Source organism: Bufo gargarizans, chromosome 6, assembly GCF_014858855.1.
Source record: "Bufo gargarizans isolate SCDJY-AF-19 chromosome 6, ASM1485885v1, whole genome shotgun sequence".
Lineage (NCBI taxonomy): Eukaryota > Metazoa > Chordata > Amphibia > Anura > Bufonidae > Bufo > Bufo gargarizans.
This window is the reverse complement of record NC_058085.1, coordinates 348780458-348798154: the sequence shown is the minus strand read 5'-3', so window position 1 is coordinate 348798154 and position 17697 is coordinate 348780458. Positions and strand designations below refer to the sequence as shown.

General features: G+C 43.7%; 1 protein-coding gene across 4 annotated transcripts in view; it reads left to right on the top strand.

Annotated features, from left to right (window-relative positions):
- LOC122940139 (alpha-2-macroglobulin-like) overlaps positions 1-17697 on the top strand; it is a 196390-nt gene that overhangs the window by 115630 nt on the left and 63063 nt on the right. For all 4 annotated transcript variants that reach the window (XM_044296528.1, XM_044296526.1, XM_044296529.1 and 1 more), the window contains exon 20: positions 9505-9631. In XM_044296528.1, the coding sequence (XP_044152463.1) occupies positions 9505-9631 (127 nt within the window). The remainder of the gene's footprint in view (positions 1-9504; positions 9632-17697) is intronic.

Below are 17697 nucleotides of genomic sequence, written 5' to 3'. Positions count from 1 at the left end.
ACACCACCAGGCCGGGCTTGAGGCTCACCGGCAGCAACCACTCGTCGGTCTGTTGTTCAATACCCCGCCACAACTCCTGTGCGGTGTGGGGCCTGTCCCCCAAACATATGAGTTTCAGAATGGCCTGCTGACGTTTACCCCGGGCTGTGCTGAAGTTGGTGGTGAAGGTGTGTGGCTGACTGGATGAGCAGGTGGAAGAAGAGGAGGAGGAAGCCGAGAAGGAGGAGGTGGCAACAGGAGGCAAAGAATGTTGCCCTGCGATCCTTGGCGGCGGAAGGACGTGCGCCAAACAGCTCTCCGCCTGGGGCCCAGCTGCCACTACATTTACCCAGTGTGCAGTTAGGGAGATATAGCGTCCCTGGCCGTGCTTACTGGTCCACGTATCTGTGGTTAGGTGGACCTTGCTACAGATGGCGTTGCGCAGTGCACACTTGATTTTATCGGATACTTGGTTGTGCAGGGAAGGCACGGCTCTCTTGGAGAAGTAGTGCCGGCTGGGAACAACATACTGTGGGACAGCAAGCGACATGAGCTGTTTGAAGCTGTCTGTGTCCACCAGCCTAAATGACAGCATTTCATAGGCCAGTAGTTTAGAAATGCTGGCATTCAGGGCCAGGGATCGAGGGTGGCTAGGTGGGAATTTACGCTTTCTATCAAATGTTTGTGAGATGGAGAGCTGAACGCTGGCGTGTGACATGGTTGAGACGCTTGGTGACGGAGGTGGTGGTGGTGGTGTTGGTGGTACATCCCCTGTTTGCTGGGCGGCAGGTGCCAACGTTCCTCCAGAGGCGGAGGAAGAGGCCGAGGCGGCAGCAGCAGAATAGGCCGAGGCGGCAGCAGCAGAAGAGGTAGCAGGGGGAGCCTGAGTGACTTCCTTGGTTTTAAGGTGTTTACTCCACTGCAGTTCATGCTTTGCATGCAGGTGCCTGGTCATGCAGGTTGTGCTCAGGTTCAGAACGTTAATGCCTCGCTTCAGGCTCTGATGGCACAGCGTGCAAACCACTCGGGTCTTGTCGTCAGCACATTGTTTGAAGAAGTGCCATGCCAGGGAACTCCTTGAAGCTGCCTTTGGGGTGCTCGGTCCCAGATGGCGGCGGTCAGTAGCAGGCGGAGTCTCTTGGCGGCGGGTGTTCTGCTTTTGCCCACTGCTCCCTCTTTTGCTACGCTGTTGGCTCGGTCTCACCACTGCCTCTTCCTCCGAACTGTGAAAGTCAGTGGCACGACCTTCATTCCATGTGGGGTCTAGGACCTCATCGTCCCCTGCATCGTCTTCCACCCAGTCTTGATCCCTGACCTCCTGTTCAGTCTGCACACTGCAGAAAGACGCAGCAGTTGGCACCTGTGTTTCGTCATCATCAGAGACATGCTGAGGTGGTATTCCCATGTCCTCATCATCAGGAAACATAAGTGGTTGTGCGTCAGTGCATTCTATGTCTTTCACCGCTGGGGAAGGGCTAGGTGGATGCCCTTGGGAAACCCTGCCAGCGGAGTCTTCAAACAGCATAAGAGACTGCTGCATAACTTGAGGCTGAGACAGTTTCCCTGGTATGCATGGGGGTGATGTGACAGACTGATGGGGTTGGTTTTCAGGCGCCATCTGTGCGCTTTCTGCAGAAGACTGGGTGGGAGATAATGTGAACGTGCTGGATCCACTGTCGGCCACCCAATTGACTAATGCCTGTACCTGCTCAGGCCTTACCATCCTTAGAACGGCATTGGGCCCCACCATATATCGCTGTAAATTCTGGCGGCTACTGGGACCTGAGGTAGTTGGTACACTAGGACGTGTGGATGTGGCAGAACGGCCACGTCCTCTCCCAGCACCAGAGGGTCCACTAACACCACCACGACCATGTCCACGTCCGCGTCCCTTACTAGATGTTTTTCTCATTGTTATGGTTCACCACAACAACAAATATATTATTTGGCCCAATGTATTGTATTCAAATTCAGCGGGATATAAATTTGAGGCCTAGTATTTAGGCGCTGGGTGACCGGTATGGATTTAGTGACAGAATTAGACTTGGAAATGCACAGAAGCGTGTGTGTGTGAAGTTATTCTGAATGACCCAATGTGCACCTTGAATATTATATACCCTTTTAGGGATAGATTTCAAATAGCTCTGATATAGCAGAAACCACTAAATTATGAAATTGTTAAATTGGGAATTGTATTTAAACCCAGAACAAAAAATGTGCTTTGACGGACACTAAATAACTTTCCTAGCCACAACAGGACAGCGTTAACGAGAGATTTAGCAGGATATAAATTTGAGGCCTAGTATTTAGGCGCTGGGTGACAGGTATGGGTTTAGTGACAGAATTAGACTTGGAAATACACAGTAGCGGGTGTGTGTGAAGTTATTCTGAATGACCCAATGTGCACCTTGAATATTATATACCCTTTTAGGGATAGATTTCAAATAGCTCTGATATAGCAGAAACCACTAAATTATGAAATTGTTAAATTGGGAATTGTATTTAAACCCAGAACAAAAAATGTGCTTTGACGGACACTAAATAACTTTCCCAGCCACAACAGGACAGCGTTAACGAGAGATTTAGCAGGATATAAATTTGAGGCCTAGTATTTAGGCGCTGGGTGACAGGTATGGGTTTAGTGACAGAATTAGACTTAGAAATACACAGTAGCGGGTGTGTGTGAAGTTATTCTGAATGACCCAATGTGCACCTTGAATATTATATACCCTTTTAGGGATAGATTTCAAATAGCTCTGATATAGCAGAAACCACAAAATTATGAAATTGCTAAATTGGGAATTGTATTTCAACCCAGAACAAAAAATGTGCTTTGACGGACACTAAATAACTTTCCCAGCCACAACAGGACAGCGTTAACGAGAGATTTAGCAGGATATAAATTTGAGGCCTAGTATTTAGGCGCTGGGTGACAGGTATGGGTTTAGTGACAGAATTAGACTTAGAAATACACAGTAGCGGGTGTGTGTGAAGTTATTCTGAATGACCCAATGTGCACCTTGAATATTATATACCCTTTTAGGGATAGATTTCAAATAGCTCTGATATAGCAGAAACCACTAAATTATGAAATTGCTAAATTGGGAATTGTATTTCAACCCAGAACAAAAAATGTGCTTTGACGGACACTAAATAACTTTCCCAGCCACAACAGGACAGCGTTAACGAGAGATTTAGCAGGATATAAATTTGAGGCCTAGTATTTAGGCGCTGGGTGACAGGTATGGGTTTAGTGACAGAATTAGACTTGGAAATACACAGTAGCGGGTGTGTGTGAAGTTATTCTGAATGACCCAATGTGCACCTTGAATATTATATACCCTTTTAGGGATAGATTTCAAATAGCTCTGATATAGCAGAAACCACTAAATTATGAAATTGCTAAATTGGGAATTGTATTTCAACCCAGAACAAAAAATGTGCTTTGACGGACACTAAATAACTTTCCCAGCCACAACAGGACAGCGGTAACGAGAGATTTAGCAGGATATAAATTTGAGGCCTAGTATTTAGGCGCTGGGTGACAGGTATGGGTTTAGTGACAGAATTAGACTTGGAAATACACAGTAGCGGGTGTGTGTGAAGTTATTCTGAATGACCCAATGTGCACCTTGAATATTATATACCCTTTTAGGGATAGATTTCAAATAGCTCTGATATAGCAGAAACCACTAAATTATGAAATTGTTAAATTGGGAATTGTATTTAAACCCAGAACAAAAAATGTGCTTTGACGGACACTAAATAACTTTCCCAGCCACAACAGGACAGCGTTAACGAGAGATTTAGCAGGATATAAATTTGAGGCCTAGTATTTAGGCGCTGGGTGACAGGTATGGGTTTAGTGACAGAATTAGACTTAGAAATACACAGTAGCGGGTGTGTGTGAAGTTATTCTGAATGACCCAATGTGCACCTTGAATATTATATACCCTTTTAGGGATAGATTTCAAATAGCTCTGATATAGCAGAAACCACTAAATTATGAAATTGTTAAATTGGGAATTGTATTTCAACCCAGAACAAAAAATGTGCTTTGACGGACACTAAATAACTTTCCCAGCCACAACAGGACAGCGTTAACGAGAGATTTAGCAGGATATAAATTTGAGGCCTAGTATTTAGGCGCTGGGTGACAGGTATGGGTTTAGTGACAGAATTAGACTTGGAAATACACAGTAGCGGGTGTGTGTGAAGTTATTCTGAATGACCCAATGTGCACCTTGAATATTATATACCCTTTTAGGGATAGATTTCAAATAGCTCTGATATAGCAGAAACCACTAAATTATGAAATTGTTAAATTGGGAATTGTATTTAAACCCAGAACAAAAAATGTGCTTTGACGGACACTAAATAACTTTCCCAGCCACAACAGGACAGCGTTAACGAGAGATTTAGCAGGATATAAATTTGAGGCCTAGTATTTAGGCGCTGGGTGACAGGTATGGGTTTAGTGACAGAATTAGACTTAGAAATACACAGTAGCGGGTGTGTGTGAAGTTATTCTGAATGACCCAATGTGCACCTTGAATATTATATACCCTTTTAGGGATAGATTTCAAATAGCTCTGATATAGCAGAAACCACTAAATTATGAAATTGCTAAATTGGGAATTGTATTTCAACCCAGAACAAAAAATGTGCTTTGACGGACACTAAATAACTTTCCCAGCCACAACAGGACAGCGGTAACGAGAGATTTAGCAGGATATAAATTTGAGGCCTAGTATTTAGGCGCTGGGTGACAGGTATGGGTTTAGTGACAGAATTAGACTTGGAAATACACAGTAGCGGGTGTGTGTGAAGTTATTCTGAATGACCCAATGTGCACCTTGAATATTATATACCCTTTTAGGGATAGATTTCAAATAGCTCTGATATAGCAGGAACCACTAAATTATGAAATTGCTAAATTGGGAATTGTACTTCAACCCAGAACAAAAAATGTGCTTTGACGGACACTAAATAACTTTCCCAGCCACAACAGGACAGCGGTAACGAGAGATTTAGCAGGATATAAATTTGAGGCCTAGTATTTAGGCGCTGGGTGACAGGTATGGGTTTAGTGACAGAATTAGACTTGGAAATACACAGTAGCGGGTGTGTGTGAAGTTATTCTGAATGACCCAATGTGCACCTTGAATATTATATACCCTTTTAGGGATAGATTTCAAATAGCTCTGATATAGCAGGAACCACTAAATTATGAAATTGCTAAATTGGGAATTGTACTTCAACCCAGAACAAAAAATGTGCTTTGACGGACACTAAATAACTTTCCCAGCCACAACAGGACAGCGGTAACGAGAGATTTAGCGGGATATAAATTTGAGGCCTAGTATTTAGGCGCTGGGTGACCGGTATGGATTTAGTGACAGAATTAGACTGGGATATGGCCAAAAAATAACCACACTATTGCTGGTTAAATGCACTTGGTGACGGGCGCAGCTTGCCCCTGATTTAGTATATGGCCAAAAAATGAACAGACTATTGCTGGTTAAATGCACTTGGTGTCACAGCTTGACGCACCACACTACTGAGGGTTAAATGCACTTGGTGACGGGCGCAGCTTGCCCCTGATGTAGTATATGGCCAAAAAATGAACAGACTATTGCTGGTTAAATGCACTTGGTGTGACAGCTTCACCCTGATGTAGGCTTTAGCCAAAAAACAACCACACCATTGAGGGTTAAATGCACTTGGTGACAGGCGCAGCTTGCCCCTGATTTAGTATATGGCCAAAAAAATGAACAGACTATTGCTGGTTAAATGCACTTGGTGTGACAGCTTCACCCTGATGTAGGCTTTAGCCAAAAAACAACCACACCATTGAGGGTTAAATGCACTTGGTCGCAGCTTGGATGCACTTGGTCACAGCACCGCACAAGACACAAAATGGCCGCCGATCACCCCAGAAAAAAGTGACTGACAAACGGTCTGGGCAGCCTAAAAACAGTGAGTGAGCATTTGAATTTCAGCAGCTCAATGATGCACAGCTGCAGATCGATCGATTAATCAAGTGAAGTCCTTTGGAGGAGTTAATCTGCCTAATCTCGCCCTACTGTCGCATCCGCAACCTCTCCCTACGCTAATCAGAGCAGAGTGACGGGCGGCGCTATGTGACTCCAGCTTAAATAGAGGCTGGGTCACATGGTGCTCTGGCCAATCACAGCCATGCCAATAGTAGGCATGGCTGTGACGGCCTCTTGGGGCAAGTAGTATGACGCTTGTTGATTGGCTGCTTTGCAGCCTTTCAAAAAGCGCCAAGAAAGCGTCACAAAAGCGCCAAGAAAGCGACGAACACCGAACCCGAACCCGGACTTTTACGAAAATGTCCGGGTTCGGGTCCGTGTCACGGACACCCCAAAATTCGGTACGAACCCGAACTATACAGTTCGAGTTCGCTCATCCCTAGTAGTCACCTGAAATGGTTTTCACTTCACAGGTGTGCCTTGTCAGGTTTAATACGTGGGATTTTTGCCTTATAAATGGGGTTGGGACCATCAGTTGCGTTGTGGAGAAGTCAGGTGGATACACAGCTGATAGTCCTACTGAATAGACTGTTATAATTTGTATTATGGCAAGAAAAAAGCAGCTAAGTAAAGAAAAACGAGTGGCCATCATTACTTTAAGAAATTAAGGTCAGTTAGTCCGAAAAATTGGGAAAACTTTGAAAGTGTCCCCAAGTGCGGTCACAAAAACCCTCAAGCGCCACAAAGAAACTGGCTCACATGCGGACCGCCCCAGAAAAGGAAGACCAAGAGTCACCTCTGCTGCGGAGGATAAGTTCATCCGAGTCACCAGCCTCAGAAATCGCAGGTTAACAGCAGCTCAGATTAGAGACCAGGTCAATTTCACACAGAGCTCTAGCAGCAGACACATCTCTAGAACAACTGTTAAGAGGAGACTGTGTGAATCAGGCCTTCATGGTAGAGTATCTGCTAAGAAACCACTGCTAAGGACAGGCAACAAGCAGAAGAGACTTGCTTGGGCTAAAGAACACAAGGAATGGACATTAGACCAGTGGAAATCTGTGCTTTGGTCTGATGAGTCCAAATTTGAGATCTTTGGTTCCAACCACCGTGTCTTTGTGCGACGCAGAAAAGGTGAACGGATGGACTCTACATGCCTGGTTCCCACTGTGAAACATGAAGGAGGAGGTGTGATGGTGTGGGGGTGCTTTGCTGGTGACACTGTTGGGGATTTATTAAAAATTGAAGGCATACTGAACCAGCATGGCTACCACAGCATCTTGCAGCGGCATGCTATTCCATCCGGTTTGCGTTTAGTTGGACCATCATTTATTTTTCAACAGGACAATGACCCCAAACACACCTCCAGGCTGTGTAAGGGCTATTTGACCATGAAGGAGAGTGATGGGGTGCTGCGCCAGATGACCTGGCCTCCACAGTCACCGGACCTGAACCCAATTGAGATGGTTTGGGGTAAGCTGGACCGCAGAGTGAAGGCAAAAGGGCCAACAAGTGCTAAGCATCTCTGGGAACTCCTTCAAGACTGTTGGAAGACCATTTCAGGTGACTACCTCTTGAAGCTCATCAAGAGAATGCCAAGAGTGTGCAAAACAGTAATCAAAGCAAAAGGTGGCTACTTTGAAGAACCTAGAATATGACATATTTTCAGTTGTTTCACACTTTTTTGTTATGTATATAATTCCACATGTGTTAATTGATCTTTTTGATGCCTTCAGTGTGAATCTACAATGTTCATAGTCATGAAAATAAAGAAAACTCTTTAAATGAGAAGGTGTGTCCAAACGTTTGGTCTGTACTGTATGTGTTATCAATTATACAGGTCCTTCTCAAAAAATTAGCATATTGTGATAAAGTTCATTATTTTCTGTAATGTACTGATAAACATTAGACTTTCATATATTTTAGATTCATTACACACAACTGAAGTAGTTCAAGCCTTTTATTGTTTTAATATTGATGATTTTGGCATACAGCTCATGAAAAACCAAAATTCCTATCTCAAAACATTAGCATATCATGAAAAGGTTCTCTAAACGAGCTATTAACCTAATCATCTGAATCAACTAATTAACTCTAAACACCTGCAAAAGATTCCTGAGGCTTTTACAAACTCCCAGCCTGGTTCATTACTCAAAACCGCAATCATGGGTCAGACTGCCGACCTGACTGCTGTCCAGAAGGCCATCATTGACCCCTCAAGCAAGAGGGTAAGACACAGAAAGACATGTCTGACCGAATAGGCTGTTCCCAGAGTGCTGTATCAAGGCACCTCAGTGGGAAGTCTGTGGGAAGGAAAAAGTATGGCAGAAAACGCTGCACAACGAGAAGAGGTGACCGGACCCTGAGGAAGATTGTGGAGAAGGACCGATTCCAGACCTTGGGGGACCTGCGGAAGCAGTGGACTGAGTCTGGAGTAGAAACATCCACAGGCGTGTGCAGGAAATGGGCTACAGGTGCCGCATTCCCCAGGTCAAGCAACTTTTGAACCAGAAACAGCGGCAGAAGCGCCTGACCTGGGCTACAGAGAAGCAGCACTGGACTGTTGCTCAGTGGTCCAAAGTACTTTTTTCGGATGAAAGCAAATTTTGCATGTCATTCGGAAATCAAGGTGCCAGAGTCTGGAGGAAGACTGGGGAGAGGGAAATGCCAAAATGCCTGAAGTCCAGTGTCAAGTACCCACAGACGATGGTCTGGGGTGCCATGTCAGCTGCTGGTGTTGGTCCACTGTGTTTTATCAAGGGCAGGGTCAATGCAGCTAGCTATCAGGAGATTTTGGAGCACTTCATGATTCCATCTGCTGAAAAGCTTTATGGAGATGAAGATGTCATTTTTCAGCACGACCTGGCACCTGCTCACAGTGCCAAAACCACTGGTAAATGGTTTACTGACCATGGTATCACTGTGCTCTATTGGCCTGCCAACTCTCCTGACCTGAACCCCATAGAGAATCTCTGGGATATTCGGAAGAGAAAGTTGAGAGACGCAAGACCCAACACTCTGGATGAGCTTAAGGTCGCTATCGAAGCATCCTGGGCCTCCATAACACCTCAGCAGCGCCACAGGCTGATTGCCTCCATGCCACGCGGCATTGAAGCAGTAATTTCTGCAAAAGGATTCCCGACCAAGTATTGAGTGCATAACTGAACATAATTATTTGAAGGTTGACTTTTTTTGTATTAAAAACACTTTTCTTTTATTGGTCGGATGAAATATGCTAATTTTTTGAGATAGGAATTTTGGGTTTTCATGAGCTGTATGCCAAAATCATCAATATTAAAACAATAAAAGGCTTGAACTACTTTAGTTGTGTGTAATGAATCTAAAATATATGAAAGTCTAATGTTTATCAGTACATTACAGAAAATAATGAACTTTATCACAATATGCTAATTATTTGAGAAGGACCTGTATATATACCCCTCAAATTCTAAACTCCATAAAAAGTAGCATAATAAACTGTTTATAGTCTAATTCAATTTATTTTAAGAGTATGTTTTCTTATTGACAGGTTAGGACTACACTTATACCATCTGCAGAGTTGGAAGAGAGGCCATGTGATGACTGCCAATATAGCAGCTGCCTCTGTATAGATGAGAGCAAAACCTTCTACTGGAACCTTAAAGCCTCCAAACTGGGTAATGTTCTAAATTGCAGATTATTTTCTCATTGTCAGGTTTTCTGATGCAGTTTTGAAAGCCCAAACCAGGAGAGAATTCAAAAAAGAGAAGTTGTGTCCATCCTTTAAACTTTCTCTACTTTTATGATCCACTCCTGATTTTGGCTTTCAAACCTGCATCAGGAAACCTGACTGTGTGGTTGTACCCTAAAGACTACTGCAATTACATCTAAAAACAAAAACAAATTGCAAATTCCTTAGCATCCGATATCCGTGACAAATCTATAGTACCAAAGAGGCAGAGCATGCCACTGCAATCAGGCCTTGCCAAAACATTCCTAGGCACTGAAGTCTGTTGATTTCATTCTAGGGGCACGTTCACATGGCAAAATATGAACAGGAAAAAATGCATTTTGAATGTCGCTTGTCCGTAATCCCCATTCAATGAACCCATTGTGACCCACCATGGTTTGCAAGCAGTCTCCATGTGGAAACCACCAAGGAGGGACATGTTGAAAATCTGCGTACAAATAATTATCAGCGGCCGTATGAACAGCCCCAAAGATTCCCATTGACAATACATAGTAAAATAGTGACATAGTTTATATGGCCGAAAAAAGACATCTGTCCATACAGTTCGGCCTTGATCCAGAGGAAGGCAAAAAAAAACTGTGAGGTAGAAGCCAATTTTCCTAATTTTAGGGGGATAAATTCCTTCCCTCCTCCAATCAGGCAATCAGAATAACTCCCTGGATTAACGACCCCTCTCTAGTAGCTATAGCCTGTAATATTATTACACTCCAGAAATACATCCAGGCCCCTCTTGAATTCCTTTATTGTACTCACTGTCACCACCTCCTCAGGCAGAGAGCTCCATAGTCTCACTGCTCTTACTGTAAAGAATTCTCTTCTATGTTTGTGTACAAACCTTCTTTCCTCCTAGACGCAGAGGATGTCCCCTCGTCACAGTCACAGTCCTGGGGATAAATAGATGATGGGAGAGATCTCTGTACTGACCCCTGATATATTTATACATAGTTATTAGATCTCCCCTCAGTCGTCTTTTTTCTAAAGTGAATAACCCTAATTCTGATAATCTTTCAGGGTACTGTAGTTGCCCCATTCCAGTTATTACTTTAGTTGCCCTCCTCTGAACCCTCTCCAGCTCTGCTATGTCTGCCTTGTTCACAGGAGCCCAGAACTGTACACAGTACTCCATGTGTGGTCTGACTAGCGATTTGTAAAGTGGTATGACTATGTTCTCATCACGGGCATCTATGCCCCTTTGATGCAACCCTTTATCTTATTGGCCTTGGCAGCAGCTGTCTGATACTGGTTTCTACAGCTTAGTTTGCTGTTCACTAAAATTCCTAGGTCCTTTTCCATGTCAGTGTTACCAAGTGTTTTTACCATTTAATATGTACGGGTGACTTGCATTATTCCTTCCCATGTACATAACCTTACATTTGTCAGTGTTAAACCTCATCTGGCACTTCTCTGCCCAAGCCTCCAATCTATCCTTCAGTGTTAATTACTTTACACAATTTGGTGTCATCTGCAAAAATTTATATTTTACTGTGCAAGCCTTCTACAAGATTATTAATAAATATATTGAAGAGAATAGGGCCCAATACTGACCCCTGAGGTACTCCACTAGTGACAGTGACTCAATTTGAGTGTGTACCATTAATAACCCCCCTCTGTTTTTTATCACTGAGCCAGTTACTTACCCACATACAGACATTTTCTCCTAGTCCAAGAATTTTCATTTTATATACTCACCTTTTATGTGGTACAGTGTCAAATGCTTTGAAAAAGTCCAGATATACGACATCCATTGATTCATCGCTGTCAAGTCTAGAACTTACCTCCTCATAGAAACTGAATAAAATTTGTTTGACATGACCGATCCCTCATGAAGCCATGCTGATATGGCATTATTTGCTTATTTTCATTGAGGTACTCCAAGTTAGCATCTCTTAGAAAACCTTCAAACGGTTTACCCACGACAGATGTTCAACTTACCGGCCTATAGTTTCTGGGCTCTGTTTTTGGACCCTTTTTTAATATTGCCACTACATTTGCTATGCGCCAATCATGTGGAACACTCCCTGTCAGTATAGCGTTCTAAAATATTAGAAAGAAGGGTCTGGCTATGACATTACTTACTTAATTCTCTTAGGATACAGGGGTGTATGCCATCTGGTACTGGCGATTTGTCTATTTTAATCTTTTTAAGATGCAGCTGTACTTCTTCCTGGGTCAGACAGGGCACTTTTAATGTGGAATTTAATTTATTTTGTTTCCTCAGTGAATACAGTGGAGGAAAAAATATTTAATAGCTTTGCTGTCTCCTCAGTCGCTCTCTGCAACTCCCCCCTCATTACTCTGTAGAGGGCCGACACCTTCAGATTTATACTTTTTACCATTTATATACAGTAATTGAAGAACATTTTAGGTAGATATGAGCAAATCGAAGCGGACAAAGTCTAATTAGCTCCGAATTTCCAGAAAAATTCTGAACGAATGCGAATTTCCTCTCGCTTCGTGGTAACGAATCGCAATTTTTCCTAACATGGCGGCTACAATGGTGGCTAAAATGGCGGCTACACGTGTAAGGACATGGGGCAAGGAACTCTGGAAAGGCGGGATGACCCATAATGCCATGCATGCAGCCAATCAGCAGCCAGCCAGCCCGGTGATGTCACAGACCTATAAATACGGCGGCCATCTTAGATTCTGCCATTCACCATCGTACTTTGTTCAGGGACAGACGTTTATGCAGGTGCTAGAGAGAGTGAAATAAAACCTCATTGTAAAAAAAAAAAAAATGTGTTTTCTAAGTGCACGATAAGGATACGGAGGAATCATTTCACATTATCTAAGTGCAGGAACAGACGTTTCAGGCGCTAGGGAGAGTGATAAAGAAAACATAATGAAAAACAAAGCGCTTTATAAGTGCACGATAAGGATAGGGAGGAATCATTTCACAGCATCGTGACATTGCAGGGGCTAGGGAGAGTCATACAGAAAACATCATTGGGAAAAAAATATGATTTACAAGTGCAGGGAAAGATTATTTGGGAATCCAAATAGCCATTATACAGCTCTGTCATTCCAGCAAATTGTTGTAGGGGTGCAAGTGTTATGTTAAAAAGCCTTTAGTAGCTTATATCTGTGGAAAAAGAGAAATATACTGTATACTCTAATGCAGCTACAGTATATATGGTGAAAGCGTTTAGTGCCCTATTATAGTACAGTACGAGAAAACAAGACGCTGTTCACATTTAGTGTTATGTGCTCTAAAAACATTTATTGTCAGTTCAGTACAATACGAGAAAAATAGGCACTGTTCATATTTGGTGTTATTTGCGTTAAAACCATTTATTGTCAGATTTCTCCTGTTTTAGTGATTTAAATGCTTTCTTTTTGTCATTTATTACTTTCTTTACACTTCTATTTATTTACATTCGTTTTTTCTTGTTCCTTAACCTTTTATTCCCACAATTAGATTTTAGGATGCTTTTAAAAATATCCAATTTTTGACTATATTTTTATTTTTGAGGACTTTGTCCCAGTTAGTTAGGCCTATGGCCTCTCTTAGTTGGCTAAATTTAGCTTTTATGAAGTTCGGTATTTTTGTTCCTCCCTGAAGAAACACTGTTTTGAATGATAATTGGAAGGTTATTACTTTATGGTCACTATTTCCAAGGTGTCCCCCAACCTGCACATCTGTTGTTCTGTCAGATCTATTGTTTAGTACTGTCCAGTATGGCCGTTCCTCTAGTCGGGTCCTGAACCAGTTGGGAAAGGTAATTGTCTTTGGTTATTGCCAAGAACCTGTTTCCTTTATGAGATATACAGGTTTCAGTTTTCCAGTCTATATCTGGATAGTTGAAGTCCCCCATAATAACGACCTCATTATGATCTGCCGCCTCGTTCTATCTTGTTTAGTTTTCTGTGGACTCTGGTATATTAGGGAGTTTATAATAAACTCCTTATAGTATTATTGTTTTGCCTCCATGTATTTCTACCCACAGTGACTCCATAGGTGGAATATTCAGCATGGGTTTGAATGCAAAATCTGCATAGAGATCCGTTATGTGAACAAGCCCCAATAGTCAGTCTTACTTTTAATATTCGGATAGCCTGCAACTACCACTAGGTGGAGCTCAATGCGCACTGATTTTTACAGCTTGAACGGCAGCTGAATAAATCCATATGCGGTTACCTCCTACTAGTGGCAGATGCAAGCAGACAGAATTTGAACATTTAACTCTATCCCTGTAAGAATGAAAAGTGAACATGTACTATAATTTAAAGGGATTCTGTCACCAGGTTTCATCCCTGTCAGCTAAACATATGCTGATGTTCAGGGCCTCATCAGGATTCCTAATGTGGGCTTCTAAATGTGATCCGTAGCCTTATTTTGCTAAAAAAAAAACAGGTTTTACTAACCTGTCACTCAAAGAAATAAGGTGCCCAAGGGGATGTCAAGGGATGCAAGGTGCCGGCCGCACCCGCCGCTCGTGTCCAGCGCCGCCTTTCCAGACTCCTGTACCGCCTCCTAATCCTCTGTGCCGAAAGGCAGCCTAACATGAAGTCAGCCATGTGTGCCAGAGTATCAACAGGCAAGACTTTGCTGTCGTCATCAGGAGGTGAGCTGACCCTGTAAAAAATTGTAGGTGAGGCCCTGCTGCCAGGCTGACCATCTAAAAAAAATTGTGGGCGAGGGCCTGCTGCCGAGCTGACCATTTAAAAAATTTAGTGGACGAGAGCCACAGCTCAGTCTGGTCCCTTATCCCCTGCCACAGCTCTGCGGCGGTGTGCTGTTTGTCACCTAAGTAAATACGTTTCAGCACGGCCTGTTGCCGCTTCCTCACTGCAGTGCTACACTACCTCCAGCTACTGACCGATGGCTGACTGGTGCTGCAAGGTGACAATTCAGAGGTGGAAGTGGAGGAGGAGACGGAAGAGGAGAAGGGAGGTTGCAGCCACTAACATAGGTGGCGGCGGAAACTCTGATGGAAGTAGGGCCCGCAATCCTTGGAGTCGGTAACACCTGTGCTGTGCCATCCCAGGGTACGACTCGCTCATGGCCTCCACAACGTTCACCCAGTGTGCTGTCAGGGAAATGTAGCGTCCCTGGCCAAAAGCGCTTGTAATGTCGCTGCTGCCACCGGCTAATAACAAATGTAACTGAATGAATGTCACTGATATTTAGGATGCGCACACATTATACAGGAGGTATATCGCAAGTAATGTCGCTGTCACCACCGGCTAATAAAAAATTGCACTGAATGAATTTCGCTGATATTTCGGATGCGCTAACGTTATACAGGAGATGTAGCGCAGCTAATGTCACTGTCCTCAGTGGACACCGTCTATGGAAAAAGGACACTGGATGTCAGATATTTTAGGGATGCGCACACTTTAAAAAGGAGATGTGGCGAGGATAATTTAACTGTCCGCAGCATACACCGTCTATTGAAAAATGTTATTTTATGTCAGAGAAAAATGTTATAAGCGCACACGTTACACAGCAGATGTAGGCCTGGTCAGGTCAGAAGCAGACACCATCTACGGAAAAAGTGATCTGGATGTCATTGATATTTTAGGGATGCGCACACTTTACAAAGGAGAAGTGGCGCGGATAATTTAACTGTCCGCAGTGGACACCGTCTAAGGAAAAACTGCACTTGATGTCACTGATATTTTAGGGATGCGCACACTTTAAACAGGAGATGTGGTGCGGATTATTTAACTGTCCGCAGCGGAACTGTCTACGGAAAAAGTGTACTGGATGTCACTGATATTTTAGGGATGCGCACAGTTTAAACAGGAGATGTGGTGCGGATAATTTAACAGTCCGCAGCGAACACCGTCTACAAAAAAAGTGCACTGGATGTCACTGATATTTTAGGGATGCGCACACTTTAAACAGGAGATGTGGCATGGACAATTTTACTGTCCGCAGTGGACTATTACACTATATATTAAAAACATATAGCTGCTGTCACACACAATAGTCCTTAAAAGGACTTTTGGGTCTCTGAAATGTTTTTTGTATAAAAATCTTCCTATTACACTCCCTACACTGTCTGTCCCTTTCTTTGCACAGCTCTCCCTAACACTGAGTAATTTAGCGCAGGTTGTGCTACAAAAATATATTGCTGCTGTCACACACAATAGTCCTTACAAGGACTTTTGGGTCTCTGGAACGTTTTTGTACACTTATAATATTTGATTACACTCCCTACACTCTCTGTCCCTTCCTATCCCCAGCTCTCCCTGAATGAGCCGAACACGCGTCAGCGGGTGCTATATAGCACCCAATGAATCGTTCCGGCCAGCCAATCACTGTAATGCCAGTAGCCAACATGGCTACTGGCATTACAGTGAGGGCAGTACTTACCTGCACGTTTATTGGCTGCTTAGCAGCCACGAATTGTGCGGCAAGGAGACTCGAGCATTGCGCTCAAGCACATGCACTCAGCCAAGTACCGCCATGTTCCGAGCATAGCGATGCTCGGACCGAACTGGGATTCGGCCAAGTATGCTCGCTCAACACTATTAATTAATTAGTTAGTTAGCTTATATATAATACAGATAGTTAGTGGGAGATAGTCAGTGTAGGTTATATAGTGATATAGTGTAGCTGTAGGGTTCTGCTGTCCATACATACATGCTACATACATAGTGATGCATGTATGTATGTATGTATGCTACATATGTGCTAGTGTATGTATGTATGCTACATAAGTGCTGTGATGTCATAAGTTCACAACAATACTTAGTGCACCAATCACTAATAAGTAGTCAGACCTGTTAAAATGTGAAGTTGCACGTATTGCACCAAAATATTTGCATCATTAGTGCCGATTTCGCAATCGCAAATATATTTGAGCACTCTATCTGCATATAAAGCTATTGTAGTGTTCTGCCATGCCAACCATTTTCTCCAGTCTCAGGAAACTTCTAGCAGCTTTAAAAAAAAGTAGCTATAGTGACCCACGCCTGTATTTCGCACGCATTACGCAAATATTACATTGCAGATTTTTTGCGATCAAGAATATTCTACCAAATATTCGTGAAATATTGCAAATTCGAATATTGCCCCTGCTGCTCATCACTAGTCTCTCATACGCCTGCTACGATGCCACCAGTAATTCTGGAACAGAGTGCCGCTGGAGTGCAACTTCGAGTTACATGGGCAGAGGTTTCCTACGGAGGGGTCCAAGGTTGCCTTCATCATATCCCTGCTGTCTGATGAGGCCCTCGTGTGGGCAAATCCTATTTTGGAACGTGTAGGTCCAGAGACGACTAATCTGCAGTCCTTCTTGACTACCTTCCGGATGATCTTTGAGGAGCCGGGTTGTACGTCCTCCGCTGCCTCAGCTCTGCTACATCTACATCAAGGATCCGCGTCTGTGGGTCAGTACGCCATCCAGTTTCGTACCCTAGCGGCTAAACTTGCGTGGAATGATGAGGCTCAACTGGAGTTGTTCTGGGAGGGTCTTTCTGACTGTATTAAGGACAAATTGGCTGGGCGCGACCGCCCTGAATGACCTTATTACATTGGCTACACGGATTGATGTGCGTTTCAGGGAACGATCTAAGCAAGTCGCATGCACCAGAAGACCACCTCGTCTGGCTCCTTTATTTCAGAGACCGGTCCTTCCAATAGCATCCATTCCTCCTGAACAGCCCATGCAGATTGAGCGCCTTCATTTAACTGACCCAGAGCATCTACGTGGCAAGGCGGAGAATCTATGTCTGTATTGTGGAGGCAAGGTCTATTTTTGCGTAACTGTCCCCAGAGGCCGGGAAACGTCATTGTCTAGGATCAGTTGGAGAGGTGGTTCTAGACCAGGAGAAGTCCTCTCCCAAACTTTCCATTCCGGTGACTCTCTCTTACAAGGGAGTTACGCTATCCGTGCCGGCATTCATGGACTCTGGGTCAGCCGGTAACTTCATTCAACAAGCGCTGGTTAATCAGTATCAGCTTCCCACCATCCGGCTGGAGAGGCCTTTGTCAGTGGTTTCAGTAAATAGACTACCTCTTCCTGAACCAGTACGTCTTTA